This window comes from Scyliorhinus canicula, chromosome 10 (genome assembly GCF_902713615.1).
Source record: "Scyliorhinus canicula chromosome 10, sScyCan1.1, whole genome shotgun sequence".
Taxonomy (NCBI): Eukaryota; Metazoa; Chordata; class Chondrichthyes; order Carcharhiniformes; family Scyliorhinidae; genus Scyliorhinus; species Scyliorhinus canicula.
The window spans coordinates 120,879,892-120,900,434 of NC_052155.1; the positions used below are offsets into that span (position 1 = coordinate 120,879,892).

Consider the following 20,543-nt stretch of genomic DNA (forward strand, 5'->3'; position numbering starts at 1 on the left):
GCTGTGGCCCTCGGAGTCCTGGTAATGTGCTCACTCTGTCAACGTAAAGTCCAGCAAGGAAAAACAGCGATGTGAATTGAGGCTGGATGTTTCCCACAACAGAAGGTATGCAGAGCAGCTTAGGGCTCTCATTCTAAAGTGCATTTTTCTTTGGGACACTATCAATTAGGAAACTCAGATGTGCAGAGAGTCACTTATCTAAATCCCCTCAGCAGCCATTGCTGTCCCTTAAGGCCTAATGATTGAGAACTCACCCATCATACACTCCGAATAAATAATTACACACATCTCCCTGACAACACACAAGGGTACAGTGCCAAATGGTACTGAGGTTGGTATCATATGAATGTTAATCTTAAAAGGGGGCAATGTGTGTAAGGAAGGTTGAAACTCTGCATAAGAAGATCGTAAAGGTCGAAAGCAAAATGTTTTCGTCTAATCATTACATTCACATACCCCTATGGAATAGCTTTCAAAAAGTGCAATTATTCACAGTGATAGCCACATCAACACTTTTTAACTTCGTATCTCTACCATTAAGTCTTGGTTCAGCCCCGATATCCGCAGCAGGACAGAGGCAGCCTGCTGACTGCTGTGTCCTGATGCCGGTCATTGAACATAGAACATAGAACGATACAGCGCAGTACAGGCCCTTCGGCCCTCGATGTTGCACCGACATGGAAAAAAAACTAAAGGCCATCTAACCTACACTATGCCCTTATCATCCATATGCTTATCCAACAAATTTTTAAATGCCCTCAATGTTGGCGAGTTCACTACTGTTGCAGGTAGGGCATTCCACGGCCTCACCACTCTTTGCGTAAAAAACCCACCTCTGACCTCTGTCCTATATCTATTACCCCTCAATTTAAGGCTATGTCCCCTCGTGCTAGCCACCTCCATCCGCGGGAGAAGGCTCTCGCTGTCCACCCTATCTAACCCTCTGATCATTTTGTATGCCTCTATTAAGTCACCTCTTAACCTTCTTCTCTATAACGAAAACAACCTCAAGTCCATCAGCCTTTCCTCATAAGATTTTCCCTCCATACCAGGCAACATCCTGGTAAATCTCCTCTGCACCCGTTCCAAAGCTTCCACGTCCTTCCTATAATGAGGCGACCAGAACTGTACGCAATACTCCAAATGCGGCCGTACTAGAGTTTTGTACAACTGCAACATGACCTCATGGCTCCGGAACTCAATCCCTCTACCAATAAAGGCCAACACACCATAGGCCTTCTTCACAACCCTATCAACCTGGGTGGCAACTTTCAGGGATCTATGTACATGGACACCGAGATCCCTCATCCCTCATGACATTAGCGGATGTCCTCTTGTGACTCGAGTCCTGGAGGGTCCAGCCTATAAGGGTCGCCTCCTCCGGAGCAGAAGCACCTTCACGGCTAGTGCTGCTGGAGTTAGTGTGGGCACAAGCAGAGGGGAGTCTAAGCGACTGCACACCCTTGGGGTGTCCTGAGTGGAGGTCCCTGTGATGTCCAGCTGACACTCAGCCTCCCTGATGGTGCCTCAAGGCTCCAGCATGACACCTGCAGGAAATGGGGCTCCTAGAGGTCAAGGTGATCAGTTCCCATGTGGCATACTACCTGATGGTGTCCACCAGAGTGTGTGGCCATGGAGCAGATGACCGAATGCAAATTCGGCTGGACCTGCTGGACCAAGGTCTCCATGGTGGTTGCCAACCTCCCCATGATGGTCTCACGGTGCTCACATGATGGAGCCATTACATCAGACAGAACACAGAGGGACGTTTCCATCTTTTAATGTAGTTTGCTGCATGACTCTCGAACCTCAGCCTGATGTTCCACTGCCTCCCTTTGCATTTTCACCAGTGAGCTGACAGCTGCTTCCAGAGACTCATCATCTGACTGAGACTGAGCTGATAGCTGGTCTTGAGCAGCCCACCGGATACCAGAGGTCTGGGTTGTCTCTGCCTCCGACTGCTGCAGGGAAATGTCAATGAGGTGTTCACCAGAAATTGACCCTGATTCTAATCTAGAACTGCGTCCCACCAGGGTGTGTGTCTGCGCTGGTGGAGGGTGCAGGTGAGCCCTGTGGCAGGTCTTCCTGAGTCGCCTCATCCTCAGATGTGTTTCAGGAGCTCGGAGAGCTGCTGGGCTGGCAACTGGCCACGGTCTGCTGGTACCTAACTAACATAGAAAGACTGTTTAGTGGTTGAGCTGAAGCTAATTCTGGATATATTGCCCTCACTTAGCGATGCAGGATTAGGTGAATTGATGTACCTGAGATATTTTAGTAGGTTGTTGGGGGAGGCCAAGTTCTTATTTGCCACAGGAACAATCCTGGTCCTCACCAGTGAGCTCTTCAGCTGTCTCCTCGAATTTGGTGAGACCATTGATCTCTACATCTCTCCTGTCTGCGCTTGCTTGCACATGTTGTACACAAGTTTGGTCTGTATGCAGACAAATGAGATGTGACCAGAGGGATGGGGCAGGGATTTGAGTAAAATGCATGTCTCTTGTGTAGTGAACCCATCCCAGAAGGGACAGAGATTGGAGTTCGAGCAACATAACAGATGGGTTGGAGGTATTGTGAAAGTTTTGTTGAGAGATTTAGTGTTGATATGTTCCCCCCTCCGTGGAGAGCGAACCCATTTGAGTACATGTTGCCATGTTGAGAGTTAGATAGTGGAGGGAGCTGAGAGAGAACTTACCCTGGCAGAGCTGATGAGATCACTCTTCCACTTCCTGCCCTGCATGATGCTTCATGGGCAGTCAACAGCTGTGCTTACCTCCTGGGCAATCGCCTCCCAGGTTTGTCTTTGAGGCATCCCTTGGTTAGAGCATATATTGATGGGCTTGGACTCCTCAATAAGGGCCTCGGGGGCTCTGGTGCGGAAAGCTGGTGCTACCTTCTTCTTGAGGCTGCGAGCCTTTGTCTCTGGGTTTTGGACATCCTGCACAGTCTGGTGAAGACAGGTGGGCTGGAGAGAGTGATATGAGTGACCTTGACTGATATTAATATGCAGCCAGAACTTTCAGCTGAGGGCTCGCCAGGAGAGACAGAGAGGAACGATTTACCGCAGATCCAACTTCATTTTCACGTCATCCACCTTCTCTCTTCAATGGTGGGTAATTAATGGTAAATAATTAATGAGCTCCCAAGCACTGAATTTGAGGCAGCATCCGACTGGTCTGGTCGATGGGACATGCACTGCCAGAGCCGCCTACCACTGTACTTAGTCTCAAAATGGGAGAATGCCACCCGCAGATTCTAAGCAATTTATTATTCGTTTCTTATATTCAGCAAACGCTGTCTCATTTTCAGAATCAAATCTTTCATCTAGACAAGCAGCTTCTCTCTGACAGGCTAGCTGTCCCAAAGAAATAATTGGTAGCTAAGGATATGTGCCTTCTGATGAATGATTCATTAGCACACTATGCAATGCAAAATGGTGTTCGTCTATCGTAAGAATAGACATATAGGATTTTCTACTTTGTGAAGTCTTTTTCCTTTGTAGTAGCAATATTTTCTTAATTTATGCTTGAATTCTTATCCTCTTGTCATGCATATTGCAACCGCTTCAGTTCATTTTACATTCTAACAGTTCAGTTTGTGGAACATATATTTTGTGATATGCGGAGAATCAAATCAATGGGTGGAATTCTCCCAAGCCTCCCCTGGCGTGTTCGATGGCAGGCATGTGGGTAGAATATGGTGGGAGGCACAGGAAGCGGAGATCCATCTTTTGTGTCAGCAAGTCCATCTTTCAGTCTCAAGAGTGCGCCTGGAGATCTACCGTCATTTTAAGACGATCCTCCTCCTTTTTTCAGTAGTGGGTCAGTGATGTTGGATGCCTTTTCGACATGGCACCTGGACACAATGGTGGACTACTCACCACCCAGGCCTGCACCGCCACTGAATAGGGTGTAAAATGCCCGGAAACATAGAGGGCGAGGCCTGATATGGCGTGTTTTCCTGCCGGCCGCTCCTCATTCCCACCCCCGCCACGACACCTAGGCCAAAGTTCTCCTGCCATTGGGGTTCCCTGTTCCCATCAGAGGCATACCCCCGCCCACGGGTTTCCTAGCGGCGTGAGGTGCTTCAATGTCGCCACCACCGAACTGTGTGCCAATGAGAAACACTCGGCTGGGGGACGGTAGAATCCAGCCCTTAGTCTCGAAAAGGGAGACTTCAGCCCAATGTGATGCCCTCCTGAACTGGGATGTATATTCGGCACTTCATAATCTTGAAATGTCAGCAATGTGATAAGTAATACACTCCAGATACTTGTATCTGACTTCGGACTTTTATGTATCCTCTTTTCTCAGCACAATCTCCTCTTTTTAAATTTTCATCACCCTCTCTGATTTCTCCTTATGGGTGTTATTGTCTATCTTTTACCTAAGCCCATTTATTAATTTTATTCCCTCTGTAAAGTGCTTGAGATATTTCCTACATTAAAAAAGCAATATAAATGTGAGTTCTTTCTGTCGTGCCTGATTTTCTTGAGGACTTTAATACTTATCTAAAATTGTCAAATTTATGCAGAGTTTTTAACTATAGTCTCTCAAATTGAAAGTGCATTACATGATGTAGCAGCAAAGAGTTTTTTAAGTGCATTATTTTGACAGAACTTAATTATTTTTATTTGTTTATATTATTTATTCTACAGAATCAAGATTGGCTATCTAAATATAAACGGTTTGTTGAATACATTCTTGCTATTTATCGAGCATAAAAGGCCACTGCAACAGGTCCATCTTTTGCTTCTGGCCATTCTTAAAAAGAGGGGCTCAAATTTCCTGGGGTGTTGGAAGACACAATGTAAATGGATCTTCTGTGGGGACTGGTAATACGAATTTCTTACAGAACACAAATTCACTAAGTTTGCACTCACCTGCCATTAAAAGTTCTTAAGAGGAGCAGGACAAATCTTTCTGTGCTTGGAATGTCCCCAACCTACCCAGAGACTTTGCCCCGACCACTCTTCATTTCTGTAATGTCTATTCTTGCCCAAAGAAGTCATTCATCCGATGCAGGCCCCCTCTGAAATCCACACACCTTTCAGAGATAAGGAAATCAATTATGAGGGGAATTGATTATCACTGATTGCAACTGCAATTATTTCTCATCAGGGAAAAGCTAAATAATGTTAATGTTTTTTTCATAAGGCCTTCTGGCTGCTACCATCAGAGTAGGAGAGTGCTGCTCTGATGTTCTGTCGAACATTTGGGTCCAAATTCTAGCATCATTGTAACAACTACAGAGCCATTTAAAAATGTCAGGCGTGACCTAGTTCTGTAATTCACACCCATGCGTGGGTTAAGGTTGACTCTGGCCTACTCCATTGCGGGGGCCGGCATCTCCTAGCATGGAGTCGGGCCAGCATTTTCAAGATTCATGGTTCACGGACCTCAAAGGAATCTGGATTTGAGAACCTTTTGAAAGGTGAGATCAAACCATTGAAACCCCCTCCTCCCCTTCACCTCGCCATGCCCCTTCAATTCCAACTCCGTGCCATCTTTTCTCCCATACACCCCAATGACGCCTTACATCTCCCATGCCAATTTATAGCCCTTTCAATGCCCAGTCACCCAGTGAAGACTTTGTAAAGAGCCAATGAGCCAGATTATATCAATTGCATATGGGGAATGGTCGGAACAAAAACACCCATTCGCAAATTTTCTTTCGGGAAGAGGGTGCTGTTCCTACCACCATGTAAATATCTCAATCAGACAGACCATTAAAATATCCATGACAGAAAACACCTCTTAATCGCGTGCAAATAAACATTGAGAAATTGACAACAGATATCACATAAAGAACCAATTATTATAATCACTTAGAAATGTCAATCAATCAAAGATGGCAGTTCTCTCCAGCTGTCAAAACAGACCCACATTGAGATCATCCTTTTATGAGTCCGGTCTCTCAACTGTTTGTCTTTTCCATTTCCATTCAAGAAATTATTTGATTTGAGCTACCTTTCTCAGTTGTAAAATCTGGGCCTTGGACCTCTGTTGTGTGCTTTGTGGACATGGACAAATTTATTTTTGATTCAGCTTCAATAAGTGGGCAATACTGAAAGGACTGAATTTATTACCTAACTCTATTGTCCCTGAGACGATGGTAGCCATCCTGCTCTTTGAAATGCTGTATCTTTTGGTAAATAGTGCAGGTTTCTGTGTTACACCAGGATATCACATGTTCTTGTCCAGCCTGAACCAGAGTCTAGGGAATGGGATAGTATTACTATTCAGGGACCAACATTTGTGACCAGCACTGAAAATCATGGTTTCCAATGTCCTAATGTTCAATTGAAGGAATTTGTCTTTCATCAGATAGGTGTTTAGAAACCATAGAAATTGTTAAAAGTTTGTGAGAATTTATGGATCGAATTATGCATTGTTGGCATGTCTATGGGAGCGAATTATGTTACTGAGGAGCAGTGTATATCTGGGGAAAAGAAAGATGCCAAATAGATTCTTAGAGGAATACTGAAATTACAGTGCAGGAGAGACAAGGACAGCCATTGCAAGAGAAGTATTTGCTCCATCCAGATAAATAAGTAGGAAATCAAGCATTGTCTTTGACCAGAACAGGCTCAATGTTATGGCAGGTACAGAGGCTGATCTTCGACCTTAAAGCCAATTTTCGCAGTCCCCGTATCCTTTGATATCTTTAATATTTAGAAATCTTATCAATCTGTCTTGAGCATATTCAATGTCAGAGCCTTCACATTCAAAATATTCATCACCCTCTGAGTGAATAAATTCCTCTTCATCTCAGTCTTAAAAGATCTGCCTCATATTCTGAGACTGCGTCCTTGGATCCAGATACTCCCCCAGCCAGCAGAAACAGCCTTCCTGCATCTACTTTGTCGAGCCCTGCAAATCATTTGTATGCGTCAATGACATAATCTCTCATGCTACTAAACTCCAGAGAATATAGACCAGTCTCCTCAATCTCTCCTCATAGGACATGATGCAATCCCAGGGGTTAGCCTGGTGAATCTTCTTTGCACTCTTTCTATGACTAGTATATTCTTCCTTGGATAAGGAGCCCAAAACTGTACATAATATTCCAGGCACGGTCTCACCAAGGCCGCATACAATTGCAGCAAAATGTATTTACTCTGTACCCATAGCTTCTTGAAATAAAGGCAAACATGCTATTTGTCCTCCGAATTATTTCCCGCACATGCATGTTAGCTTTCAGTAGCTTATGAACAAGGACATCCAGGTCCCTTTGGATATCAACATTTTCCAATCAATCACTATTTAAAAAATAGCCTGCATTTCTATTTTTCCTACCAAACTGAATAACTTCACATTTTTCCACATGATAATCCATCTGCCAGGATCCTACCCTGTTATTTAGTCTGTCTAACCAATTTATAGCCTCTTTGTATCCTTGTCATAATTCACATTCGCACCAGGTTTTGTGTCATGAGCAAACTTGAAAAAGCCTTGCTTAATTGACAGCCCCTGCTCTCGGATCTCTGCTGTCAATTTCTTTACACAAGGTTAAAAGGTGTAAAGAGTTTGTGGTTTTTGTTATTGATACTTTAAAGGGCTTGATGATTGACACTTAAATTGCGTTCTGAGTGAAATTACTTTTTTAACATACTAGAAAGTTATGAATCAATTACTTTTTAAAAGCATTTATTTTACACACTCTGCTATCACTCTTGAGTTCGTTTATTCTATACAGTGTATCGTGGGCCATTAGACATGGAAATGCTACAGCTTGTTATTGGGGGCATGAGGGGATCAGGGGGTAGTTGTAAATGCCCTAGCTTGGCATGGGAGGTATGCAGAGCCTTAGGAGGTGCGTTAAGGGCGAAGCTTGGTAGGGGGTATGAAGGGCTTTAGGAGGTGGGTGGAAAGGCATAACTTGGCATGGGACAAAGAGGGGAAATGGGGCTGCATGAAAGGATAGGGATTGGAATTGGAAGGCATAAGAGGCCATAGTGAGTGGGTAGAGGCATGAAGTGGCGTGGTTGGGACATTTTGTGTGTTGGGAGGATGACGGGTGAGGCCTGGAAGGTCATTGTGTTTTTATTTTAACTGGGACGAAGTCTCACTGCCCTTGTGGCTACGTCCAAATCTTGTGTCAACTAGTCCGCCCATATCTGCCTCCAGCAATGACGATCCTGCCAATGCAGGCACTTTCACCTGAGGCAGGCATGCGAAGCTGGGAATTTTCCGAGCTCACGCTGTGTGCTTCAAGGATGAAAATTCAGTAATTGTTTAGTTTTTCTGCCATTTCCTTATGCCCCATTATAAATTCTCCTTTCTCTGCTTACAGTGGGCCCGTATTTGTCTTGGCTAATTTTGTTTTACATACCTATAGAAGCTTTTACAGTCCTTTTTTATGTTAGTTGCGAGTTAACTTTAATATTCTACTTTCTCTTTCTATATCAGTTTCTAGGTCCTCCTTTGCTAATTCCTAAAATGCTCTAAATTCACGGGCTTACTTCTTTTTTTGGCAACTTTATAGAAGCATAAAATTCTTACAGTGCAGAAGGAGGTCATTCAGCCCCTCGAATCTGCACCGACCCTCTGAAAGAGTACCCTCCCGAGGCCCTCTCCCCCACCCTACCGCTGTAGCACACCTAACCTGCACATCTTTGGTCACAAAGGGTCAATTGTGCATGGCCAATCCATCTAACCACACATCTTTATAAGTCTTTTGGCGGGATTCTCGGGATGAATTTCGGGGGGGGGGGGGGGGGGGGTGGCGTGAATACCGCCCCGATGCTGGCTGCCGGATTCTCCGGCGCCGGTTTTTCGGCGGGGGCGGGAATCGTGTCGCGCCAGTCGAGGGCCGTTAGCAGTGCCCCCGGCGATTCTCCGCTCCACGATGGGTCGAGTGGCCGCCCGTTTTTGGCCAGTTTCGCCGCCATAAATCAAACAAGGTACTTACTGGCGGGACCTGGCTCTGCGGGCGGCCTGCGGAGTCCTCGGGGGGGGGGGGGGGGGGGAGGGGGGGGGATCTGGCCCCGGTTTGGGGGGAGGGGGGCATGGTGGCCTGGCATGCGATCGGGGCACACCGATCTGCGGAAGGGCCTGTGCCATGGGGGCACTCTTTCCCTCCGCGCGGGCCCCTGTAGCGGTCCGCCATGGCCGGCGCAGAGAAGAACCCCCCTGCGCATGCGCTGGGATCACGCCAGAACACGCTGGCGCTCCCGCGCATGCGCCAACACACGCCGGTTGGCGGAGGCACTTCGCCGCCGGTTGGTGCGGCGCCAACCCCACCGGGGCCGGCCTTGCCCCTGAAGGTGCGGAGGATTCCGCACCTTCCGGGCGGCCCGACGCCGGAGTGATTGACACCACTCCTCCCCGCCGGATAGCGGAGATCCCGGCCTCTTTCTTTGGTCCAATACAATCTTTGATGTTACCGGCTGTGCCCAGTAACATTAAAATGTGTTATCAGAAGGAACTCTGCTGAACCTCCAACCTCCACCTTCAGGTAAGTATTTTTTAAAAACTCTCCATTTTCCTGGCATCCTGCAACAGACCGTTTATGAATTGCTGGTTCGGCCACATGTAGATTTAATTTTACTGAGTGTATTTGACAAAAGAAGCATTTTTAACAGGAGTTCAGCCCCTGGTTTGCAAATGCAAATTGATGTCTTGTCTGGGATTGGATGCCTATTTTAATTCCAATACCAATGTGGCAAATAGTTAACTGACAATTATGGCTTCCATTTTGAATACATTTCTAATCCATTTTATCTCCAAGTCAGGATAGCATGAGGATCTTGGAGGTGAATGACGTTTGCAATATCTTGCTGCTCTTATCTGAAAATAATTATAAGAAAATAAACATGATGCAGTATAACTAGATTTTTTTATTTAACCTCATCAATAATAAATGTTTTTAAAATTAGATTGTTTATTCTCATACTCTGATATTGACAGATATTTGAGCTGAATGAGACAGTCCATAACTTAAAAGATGAAATGGTGAACTTGCAACATCGATATGAAGAAAAGTGTTGCCAAATGGAAGCTTGTGAAGAAATGATTGATCAACTGTCAGAAGAGTTGAATGCAAGACAAGAGGACTTACAGAATAACAAAGATCACACTGCACAGTGTGAACAATTAATCAAGATACTGAAAGATGAGGCCCAGAAGATGAAAAGAGAGGTTAATATTTTTAAATTACTGTATTTGTGTTGTGATTTGAAGTGAAACTTGCTCTAACGACTGTAAAAAAAACAGAACTAGGTGTAATTGAGGGTGAAATACTTGATATCAATATGTATGTAAATGGATCACTGGTGACATCGCCCATGGAAAATGATTTGCTGTGTAACATATAAAACATTATTTACGCCACTGATTTATGAACCCATATTTTAAATTGGACACGTGGAGGATGTGTCGGGCATGAAACTGTTCTGAGCTTGGCAGCATACATTTTGGACAGTTTCAAAAAGATCTGGTCCTGATCTGTAAGCCGCCAGTCAGTTCATTCCATGAAACCAATGGGAACCGGAAGCCGGAAATACAGTCAGAAATCTGCCTGTAGGCTATGGAGAACTGTTTTCAGAAGAACGTCTTCTGGCCTCAGCCCTACGTCTTCCTGTAGCTTGGTCATGTGGGAAAGGCACACAGCTGCTCGTTGTTAGTTTAGGAATAAGGAACTGTGACCAGTTGGGAACTCAATTTGCATATTGATAGAAAGATCCCACCAGTTTCCCACATGGATTTTTGCGGCAGATCAGTTTAAAATGAAAGACTGTGGGATGGGAGCATGACATTGGTGGTAAGATTACTTTTTGAATTAAAATTCCCAGCATCCAGTTTCAGCCAGGCAGGAGGCATTATATTGTCCTTTTGATGGTTGAACAATTAAAATTGTGCACATTGCAAAGTATCATGGTTTGTTCATGTTTTCCAGTCACATTATGTGATTACATCCACATTTTCTTAGAAGGCGTGCATCATTGGCTTCATTGCTTGTTCTTGTATATTTGCACAGCTATGTATTGAATTTTATTTCTTGTCTTTATTTAAGTCCAGGATCTGGAGGATGACTGGAGGAAATATGTAGATTAAAGGCAGTTTTGAGACTTGTTGGAATACAAAGAAGTGTGCATGTTACCACGATACAATTCTCCAGCCTTTGGCATAACTAGTGCAAAAGATCACAAAATTATCAACACAAATTGCATTCAGTGCGTCTTGAGTTTCTGGAGTCTTTTGCACTAGTTTTAGAAACATTAAATTAGGAGCAAGCCCTGTGAATAGAACAGGCATTCCCCAGAAACATTCCCTTTAATGTGCCTTTGCAGTGCATGGCCCATTTATCGCACTACTTTACCAAACAACCTGAATTTCATTTCGATTGATATTGATGAAAAGAAAAATTAGGTGTTGGACAGCTGATCTGCAACACAAGTTTTACACCTGGTGCAAGATTTTTTTCTTGAATTTTTACTTATTACTGACAGGTTAAATTGGATACCTTCTCCTTACATCAGCCTCTTCCTTCAGTATTTTATATGCTTGTGTCCTATTCCCTCATTTTCCTTTTTTCAAATAGAAACGTTCATTTCTACATAATTTTCACTTTAGTTGCAGCGATATCAGTGTCACTGTTTCCATTTTCATTAAACAAACATTTTGTGTGTGTCTTCACAGGAGAAAACATAAATTACAGATCAGAAATTGAGGGTAACTAGGGGGTAAATTAAAATCTGCTAAATCGCCAGGACCTGCTGGCCTAGATCCTAACGATCTAAAATATATTGGAAAGCTAGTTACGATTTTCCAAAATTCTTGAATTTCTACAATGTCCAGCAGATTGAATGTTAACAAATAAAAACTTTGCTATTCAAGGAAGGAGGGAGAGAGGAAACAGAAAATACAATCCTGATATCAGTTGTTGGGAAAATGCTGGAATCTGTTGTTAAGGAAGTCAAGATAATGTACTAAGAAATTAATGGTAAGATCAGGCAAAATCAGCGTGGTTTTATGAAAGGAAAATTATTTGGCATACTTACGAGAGTCTTTTGAAGACATAACTAGTAGAGTAGATAAAAGGGAAGATGCAGTGCACTTGGATTACCAAAAGACAATCGATAATGTACCATGCTCAACGTTAATACACAAGTCTTATTGAGTTGGGGTAGGATATTAGCATAGACAGAGGATTGATTAATGGACAGGAAACAAAGAGTAGGGATAAGCAACACATTTTCAAGTTGGCAGGCTGTAACTCATGGATGTCAACAAAGGTCAGTGATAGGACCTTAGCTACTTACGATCTATATTAGCTCAGAGGAAGAGGCTGAGAATAATGGACCTAAGTTTGAACGAGGTGGACGGTAATGTAAAATATCACGAGAAGTACAGAGTCATGTTTAATGTTGATGTAAAAACATGGCGCAATAGTTCCTACCCTGCCAGTGGTGGGCTGTGGTTCTTGCTGTTCAACGCTGGGAATTTCAATGGAATACATTCACATCTCAAAATTGGGCCCATCCATTGGAAACGTATCCATCTAGAATGAAAATGAAAATCGCTTATTGTCACAAGTAGGATTCAAATGAAGTTACTATGAAAAGCCCCTAGTCGCCACATTCCGGCGCCTGTTCGGGGAGGCTGGTACGGGAATTGAACTGTGCTGCTGGCCTGCCTTGGTCTGCTTTAAAAGCCAGTTATTTGGCCCAGTGTGCTAAACCAGCCCTTTGGGGTGTGATGTCAGAATGGCATGAAGCAGGACTGGCTTTAAAATATGTGCACTTGGTTAGCAGACCTCTGAGGGAGCTCAGAGGTGAACACAGTGCTCATGGACCGGCTCTACGTCTTCAGAGGAGACGTGGTTTTGGAGTTTGACTCGGGGGGCGGGGGGGGGGGTGATGCTGTATGAGGATTGACTCAGCGGACACCAAGATGGAAGGTAAGCCTGGGCCATGGGCTTCTTAGAAGGGCCTCTCGGAGCAAAAGGAAGCCCAGGGCAGTGTAGTGTAGGGATGGGGAGTCATCACAAACTGATGGTTCCATTCAATCTGTGGGGGAGGGGGGGGGGGGGGGGGGGGGCAGTGTGCAGCTGTGGGAGTTTGAGGAAGCGCGATGTTGACAAGGGCAAAGCTAATTGAAAATCTTGTCAGTGATCAGTACTCAGTACTCCGTTGCAGCTGAGACCATTCAGCTGTAGCTCAATTGGAGTCAAACCAGTCATGCAGTTATGCCCATTCAAACACCACCTATGTGAGTGCCACTGATTGCTGCTCAGCATTCAACCCTTGGCACACAGACTTCCAAAATCAATGACTGCCATGATGTGCCTGAGGATCGCTCGACTGGGCAAGCAATTATATCCCCTTAGAAAGTTGGTAATGACACACTGCCCAAGGAGAGTTCCCCTTACCCTTGGCTGTGTGCTGAGGTGCATACTGACAAATGTACCCCTATAGAATATGTTGAGTGGTAGGCCTTGGAGTGAAGCCTTAGACAATGTGAGAGCTCAAGTTGCAGTTGAGTGGCCAAAGCTGTGGCCACTTGGTCATGTGCTGTTTGGTGTTGCTGAAGCAGAATACGAAGTAAGGCCTGGGCATCATTGCTATGATCAGGACATGAGCTTTGCGAGGCAGCTTCCGATGATAAAGGGACAAAGAATGGTTCTTCGGAGACAAATGCTAACTGTAAAATCTCTCTCTTTGATACAGTAGTGAAGGGAACATTTGGAACATGGAGCCTGGTGATCTCGTTGTCATTTGTCTCGCTTATAGGCAGGAGAGACGATGTCAATGGAGGCACCAGGCTGACCAAAGGCAGCAGCAGAACCATGAAGAGGATGGGATGGCAGCCCCTGCACCTCATGCAGAGTTTAAACTCCATAGAACGGTCATTCAGAGGTGCCTTTCTCGACCCAGAGTCTACAGATGACGCCTTGTATATCTGCAGATGTCTGAGAACTGGTGTTGCCCAAGTCTACGCATGTGCGGGGAACAGGTTGGTGACATCTGCCACCTTCTGCAAGATTTGATGCTATGGGGACTTGGAGGGCATCCACTGACAGTGTTGCTAAGTTAATACAGCACTCAATTTTTATGTCAGTGGCTCCTTCCCGGGCTCCACAGGTGATCTCTGTGGAATTACACAAGTCTCCGCACTCAAGTGCATCCAGAAGGGCACACAATCTTCACCAGGGCACACAACCTTGTCCATTTTGTTTGAGAATGATGGGCTTTGTGTAGATCTCTGGTTTTCTACAGGTACAGGATACCATCGACTGCACTCACATGGCACTCAGGTCTCTGGGACATCAAGAAGTGAACTATGTGAACCACAAGGGCTCCCACTCGCAGCATGTTCGGCTGGTCTGCGAGCACAACAAATGCATCCTGCAGGTGTGTTCTCAATTCCCAGGGAGTATGCATGATGCCTAGATTGTGAGCTGCTCTCAGATCCCTGACACATTGCGTCCACAGAGGCTGCAGGGCTGGCTCCTCGTAGAAAAGGACTACCCACTGAGGATGTGGCTGATGTCTATGCAGAAACTACAGAGTACAGTTGACACAAGGTACAGTGAGGCTTATGCTGCAATTTGTACTCTGGTGGAGCAGACAATAGGGATGCTGACAATGAGTTTCCAGTGTCTGGGCCGATTTGGTGGAGCCCTGCAATATAAGCCGCAGAGGATGTCTTGCACCGTGGTCGCTTGCTGTGCCCTGAACAACTTGATGTTGCAACAGGGGAAGGAACTGCCTGAGGAGGAGATGGAGGAGCGACACATTTCCATCTATGAGGAAGATGTTGAAGGGGATGAAGCTGAGCAGGTCCTTGAGGGAGAGAATGTCGGCTATGAGGTAATGATGATGTCCAGACGAGGCAGACAACTTCAGGACATGCTCATTGCCACTAGATTCGCGGAGGGTGATGAGGATATGCCATTACCTTGACATGGTTTCTTTGAGAATTGCACTCCCATCTGGCTGATAGCAGCGCACGACTCTTTGATAAGGCTTCTGTCATGGGGAGGGAGCGGTTGCCCATAGTCCCTACATTCCAGGAAGATGTTGATGACTTGCAGTGGGGCAAGTGCATAGATCCTCTCAGAGTTTGTGTGAATGACTGACTCCTGTCTGGCTGACGTCAGCTTGCTTGTTCTCAATGTCTAGGGTTATATCATGGTGATGCAGTGGGGAAAGATTTGCTGCTGCTGCTGATCTTAAAGCATCTTTCGTGCGCTGTACCTCTGAGTTCAGTGTCACCAGAGTCTGAAGCAGATAGGACGGGGATGTCCAGCTGCATCTCAAAGATGCAAAGAGCACACATTGACAATAAATGGAATTGAGAAGTGCTCGCCCTATAGATTGTGGGAGACATCCTCATTTCCTTTGCAATACAGACATGATTGATTTGTTCAATCACTGTAGAGGGACTCCACCATTGTGCTGGAAACCTTGCACAAAGCATATGGAGGGAGCCCCGGACTGAGAACCTTGCCTTTCACTTGTGCGGAAATCAAATTTTCACTTCAGAATTACTGGAACACAGCTCATCAGAACAAGGAGCCATAGAAAGGGTACAATGAGATTTCTTTTACAGAGGAGACCGTTATGTACAAGTCCTTAACACCTGTGCCCATGCTGTGTAACTAGAGATACTTCACCTTTCTAACCCTGCCACTACGTCTTGGTACATTGCCAACATCCAAAGCAAAGGTAGAGGCAGCCTACTGTCTACCACATTCTGTGACCTGCGATGATCTTGGTGTGTGTCCTCTGCAGGGCCGGGACCTGGGGATCCCCACACTGCTTTTGGGTCCTGATTTGTGACTTGTGGAGATGGAGCTGAAGTGGTCAGAGGAAAAGTGGATCCAGATGGGTGGAACATTCCCGGTGTCACCTGAATGGATGGCCCCGAGATGTGTACTAACTGATCCTCCTCCCTATGGGTGCCCTGGGCCTCTTGACAAACGAGCAACTGGAGTGAGGTCAAGTATTCTTACGGTCCTCTGACATTGACACTGATGGATACCAACAAATGTCTACACTGTGGAATACATGTTCTGCATCATTGCAGGACAAAAGTCTTGGTCCAAGGTCTCGCCACCGTAGCTGTGTTGACCTTGGTGCATTGGAGTGTCAGCACAATCATCTCAGGGATAAGGTGGACGGACTGCTCATGCAGCCTTTCAATCCTAGGAATGTACCAGACATCCCTTTCTGGCTTTCCGTCACTTGCATTTGAGCTCCAGGAATTGAAGCATGACCAAGTCATGAAGCTCATCATCTGACTGGGACTCAGCAGATTCCTGACCTCCAGCAATCCTCCGAGTGTCGACACCCTGGGACATCACTGCCTCCACCTGCTGTGGCTCTGAGAGAGTAATATGCTCACCAGACTGACCCCCGAGGCCGCTATAAAACTAGATGCCACTGAGATATGTCTCTCTATGCTGGTGGAGGGTGTGGGTGAGCGCTGTGGTGGTTGTTACACTTCGGTGTATGTGAATTCCTCTTCTGTGCTCCTCTTGGGGCTTGGGTTGAGGACCAAGCTATTGGATTCCCTTGGCTGCTTCCCAGATGTGCCTGTGAAATAAAGGAGAGACATCCTCTTCCTACACTCGCTGGCAGTCCTCTTCTGCACCATTGCTGCCACTGCCTTCCACGCTGGGTTTCTCGGCTTGCCGGCTAGTTTTCTTCCTGAGAGCAGGTACGGCACATCATGGCAGGCCTCAACTGCATCGAGCAGTATCTCAGGAAGACGTCCGAGAGTTGGTGACATATTTCCATGCAGCCATCACTTCCTGGCAATCAACCGAGAGTGGCTACTGTGTGCCATATGGCCTTTAAATGTAATGCCTCAATGATTCCAGTGTTGAGATGATGTTGTGGCGAGGGAATTAGAGGCCACCTTGTCAGTGATACACCGCATAACCTGTGCATGAAACTTTCTGGCAGTAAGTCCCGCACTATCTAATTTGAAAAGCCGCCATTGTCATCGGTGGGTTCAACACTGTCTCTCCCGCCCACTCTCAGCCTTTGCTGATTCCTGGGAAAATCTCACCCATAGTCTCAGAGCAACTCCTGTCTCCGTCAAACTGAAAGTAAAATTCAATCATATTGTGGTTGCTGCTACCTTGGGGTGCCTTATCAATATCTGCACGAGTTGCTGTTTTCTGCAATTTAGAAAATGTGAAGATAGATCTAAAGAATGTAACCGAGGGCTGTATTCTCCGGTTGCCAATACCAAAATCGTGTTCGACGATCGGCTGGAAAATCACAGTTCCCAACCAAATCGGGGGCGGCTCCGCTTTCACAATGTTTCTAAAGCTGCAAAGACAAGCTTGGAAATATCAGGTAGGGCTGTCTGCTCCACTCCTCAGATTGCAATGCCCGTTGGAGGAGTCTGTTCACTTTCGGGCTGAGGTGATTGTGCCAGCATGCCAATATAATGAGGTCAAGACTAGTAGAGTGGGAGCCATCATGGAAACCTTGGCCCAGGATATCAGTCCTGCACCGCTACATGAGCTGCACTCCATCACTGAGGCACTTGCTGACGTCCATCAATGTCAATGTGAGATGGCTATGGAGCATCTGGCTCTCATTTCAGCTGCCTGTTCTCCTCAAGGAGACAGCCAGAGGCCCTCAGGCACCCATAGGGAGGAGGATCAGCATTTGCACAGCCCTAGGCCCATCCATGCAGTGACTCAGGAAGTGTCCGGCCCCTCTGCACCCCTCTTCCTGTGACCTTAGCAGCTCCAGCTCCACAAGCCAAGGAGGGTGTCATTACCACATAGCAGGACCCCGAATGCTGAGGCCCTCCAGGTTCCAGCTTTTCAGAGGACACCCACCAAGGCGTGTAAATCAGCCGGCCATCTCCACCTTTGCTTTCAATGCACCAAGACATAGTGACAGGAATAGAAATGTCAAGAAGGAGTCGTTACACAATGGCGGCATGGGCGTTAATCATATGCACGTAATGTTGACTATTGTAAATGCACTTCCAAGATTGTCTCCTTGTTATGATGAGCAGTGTTTGTGTCAATCCGATGTGAAATCTTGGTTCCTGCACAAAATGAAGGCAAGTGGCAAAGCTTGGAGCCCCTCCCCTGCACAGTATGTAACCTTCTGAGCACAGTGATTGTCCAGCTTCAAAGTCACTCTCCAGATCTGTGAGGACTGCACCTCCTTGTGGCTTGTGTTTGCTTTCATACCCAAGTATCACAGGGTTGCCTGATATTCTCTATATGCTCTCAGCGGGGCTGAGAGGCGGGGCTGAGAGGCGGGGCTGCTCCCCAGCTCATCAACATTCCTGACAGTTGAGGGTTTGCTGCTGAAGGGAACAGGTCATAAAACCTGCCAAAGGATCAAGTGCTGTTAAAGTCCCTGTGCTCGCTGCATTACAGCAGAATCCCCATCGGATGACCTCTTCACAGATTGTATATGCACTGTCCTCACCAAGACAGATGCCAGATGTTCCCAGATGCAATACGAAGATCCTAGGAGTATCCTCACTGCATCTCATCACCATCTTCTTGGAATCCTTTGGCAATGAGGGCCTCATGAGCACATCTGCCTCGTCATATTAGTGCCTGATCTCATTGTCCACATGCTTACCTTTCAGGACTTCATCCCCTTCAACCTTTACCTCATTGGAGGAGACATGCAGTTCCTCCATTTCCTTATCATCAAGGTCCTCCCCCTTTGTACCTCTAGGTTGTGTAGTACGCAGCAAGCCACAATGGTGCATGACACCCTCTGGGAAGTGTACTGGAGTTCTCCGCCAGATCTGTCGAGGCACCAAAATGTTATTTTCAAGATGCCAATGATGTGTTCCACCAAACTCCCGTGTACAAGAACCTTGTAATACCTGCTCTCAGCTGGAGTCTGAGGCTGTCGTACGGGTGCCATTAGCCACATCCTTTGCAAGTATCCCTTGTACCTGAGGAGCCAATGCTGTATCTTGTGTTGTCTCTGGCAGATGTCAGAGATCTGAGAATTGCTGAGGATGTATGAGTCATCAATGTTTCCAGGGTATATTGTGCAAATCTGCATGATCTGCTTGTTATGATCGCAGACCAGCTGAACATTGAGGGCATGATATTCCGGTCACATCCCACCTGAACCCGGGCACGGCTTGGCCGGTAGATCCCGTGAGAGGCCTCTTCCAGGATTTACCCAGCTCACCACCATTCACAAGATCTAACGGGATCCTGCAAAACTTGCGATCTGGATCCTGACCATTGTATTTGGTAAATCTGCATGTTAGATGTTTGATTCTGACTGCACGATGTTCAGCACCATTCACAACTACACATGCTGAATCAGCCATGTCCATATGCAGCAAAAATTGAACAACATTCAGGCTTGGGCTCACAAGTGGCCAATTACATTTGTGCCACACAAATGCTATCCAATGACCATCTCCAATAAGAGACAATCAAACCAACATCCTTTGACATTCAATGGCATTATCATTGATGAATCAACATCTTAGTGAGTTATCATTGATCATGAACTGAATTGGACTAGCCATATAATTACTATGGCTGCAAGAGCAGGTCGAAGACTAGAACTTCTGTGGAGAGTAAATCACTTCCTGACTTCCCACAGCCTGTCCGCCATTTAAAAGGCACAGGTGATGGAGCACTTTCCTCTTGCCTGGATAAGTGCAGCTCTCTCAAGAAACTCGAGGCCATCCAGGACAAAACAGCCAACTTGATTGGCACCCCATCCACCACCTTCAGCATCCACTCCTTCCACTACTATCGCACAGTGGCAGCCATGTGTACCATCTACAAAATGCACTGTAGGAACTCACCAGATCCCTTTCGACAACATCTTCCAAACCTGTGACCTCTGCCACCTAGAAAGACACGGGCAGAAAACGCATGGGAGCACCACCTCCTGCAAGTTCTCCTCCAAGCCACGCACCATGCTTACTTGGAACGATAATGCCATGTCTCCACTGTCTCTGGGTTAAAATCCTGGTACTCTCCCAAACAGCACAGTAGGTGCATCTGCACCACCTGGACTGCAACGGTTCAAGAAGATAGCTCACCACCACCTTCTCAATGGCAATTAGGGATGAGCAATAAATGTTGGCCCAGCCAACGATGCCCATGTTCCATGAATGAATAAATTAAAAGAATCTTTGAATACTTAGGAAAAGTTGAGAAGACTTAAAATGCCTGTGGGATCCTTAACTTTATAAATAGAGACATGGAGCTTCTATTGAGGATTCATGACTGAGGTTGGAATGATTTTTCCATCCTCAATGCACTTTATGGGGGGGGGGGGGGGGGGGGGGGGGGGAGTATGATTTTATCCAAAGTCAGCAGCTAATTAGCTGGCGGGTGCACTTGTCAGCCAATTAGCAGTAACAGGTCTCAGATGGAGCTGGTACTTTGAAAGTGCAGGCCCGATTTTAAAATATGACAGCAGCCGTTATAGTGGCAACCTTTCTTAAATGCCAATATAAGGGAAAATTCAGCAGGAGGAGGGGAAGAGGATGGGCACCCATTGGTTTACAGTTACACATTTGAAGTGATGTTAGAGGCAGTACATGAGTCGTCTTGTTCCCAGAAAG

The 20,543-nt window shown here is 46.1% G+C and overlaps 1 protein-coding gene across 6 annotated transcripts in view; it reads left to right on the top strand.

Annotated features, from left to right (window-relative positions):
* The window catches only part of LOC119972633 (putative leucine-rich repeat-containing protein DDB_G0290503), a 590,251-nt gene that overhangs the window by 325,501 nt on the left and 244,207 nt on the right, over positions 1-20,543 (top strand). For all 6 annotated transcript variants that reach the window (XM_038809653.1, XM_038809656.1, XM_038809657.1 and 3 more), the window contains one exon: positions 9,909-10,139. In XM_038809653.1, the coding sequence (XP_038665581.1) occupies positions 9,909-10,139 (231 nt within the window). The remainder of the gene's footprint in view (positions 1-9,908; positions 10,140-20,543) is intronic.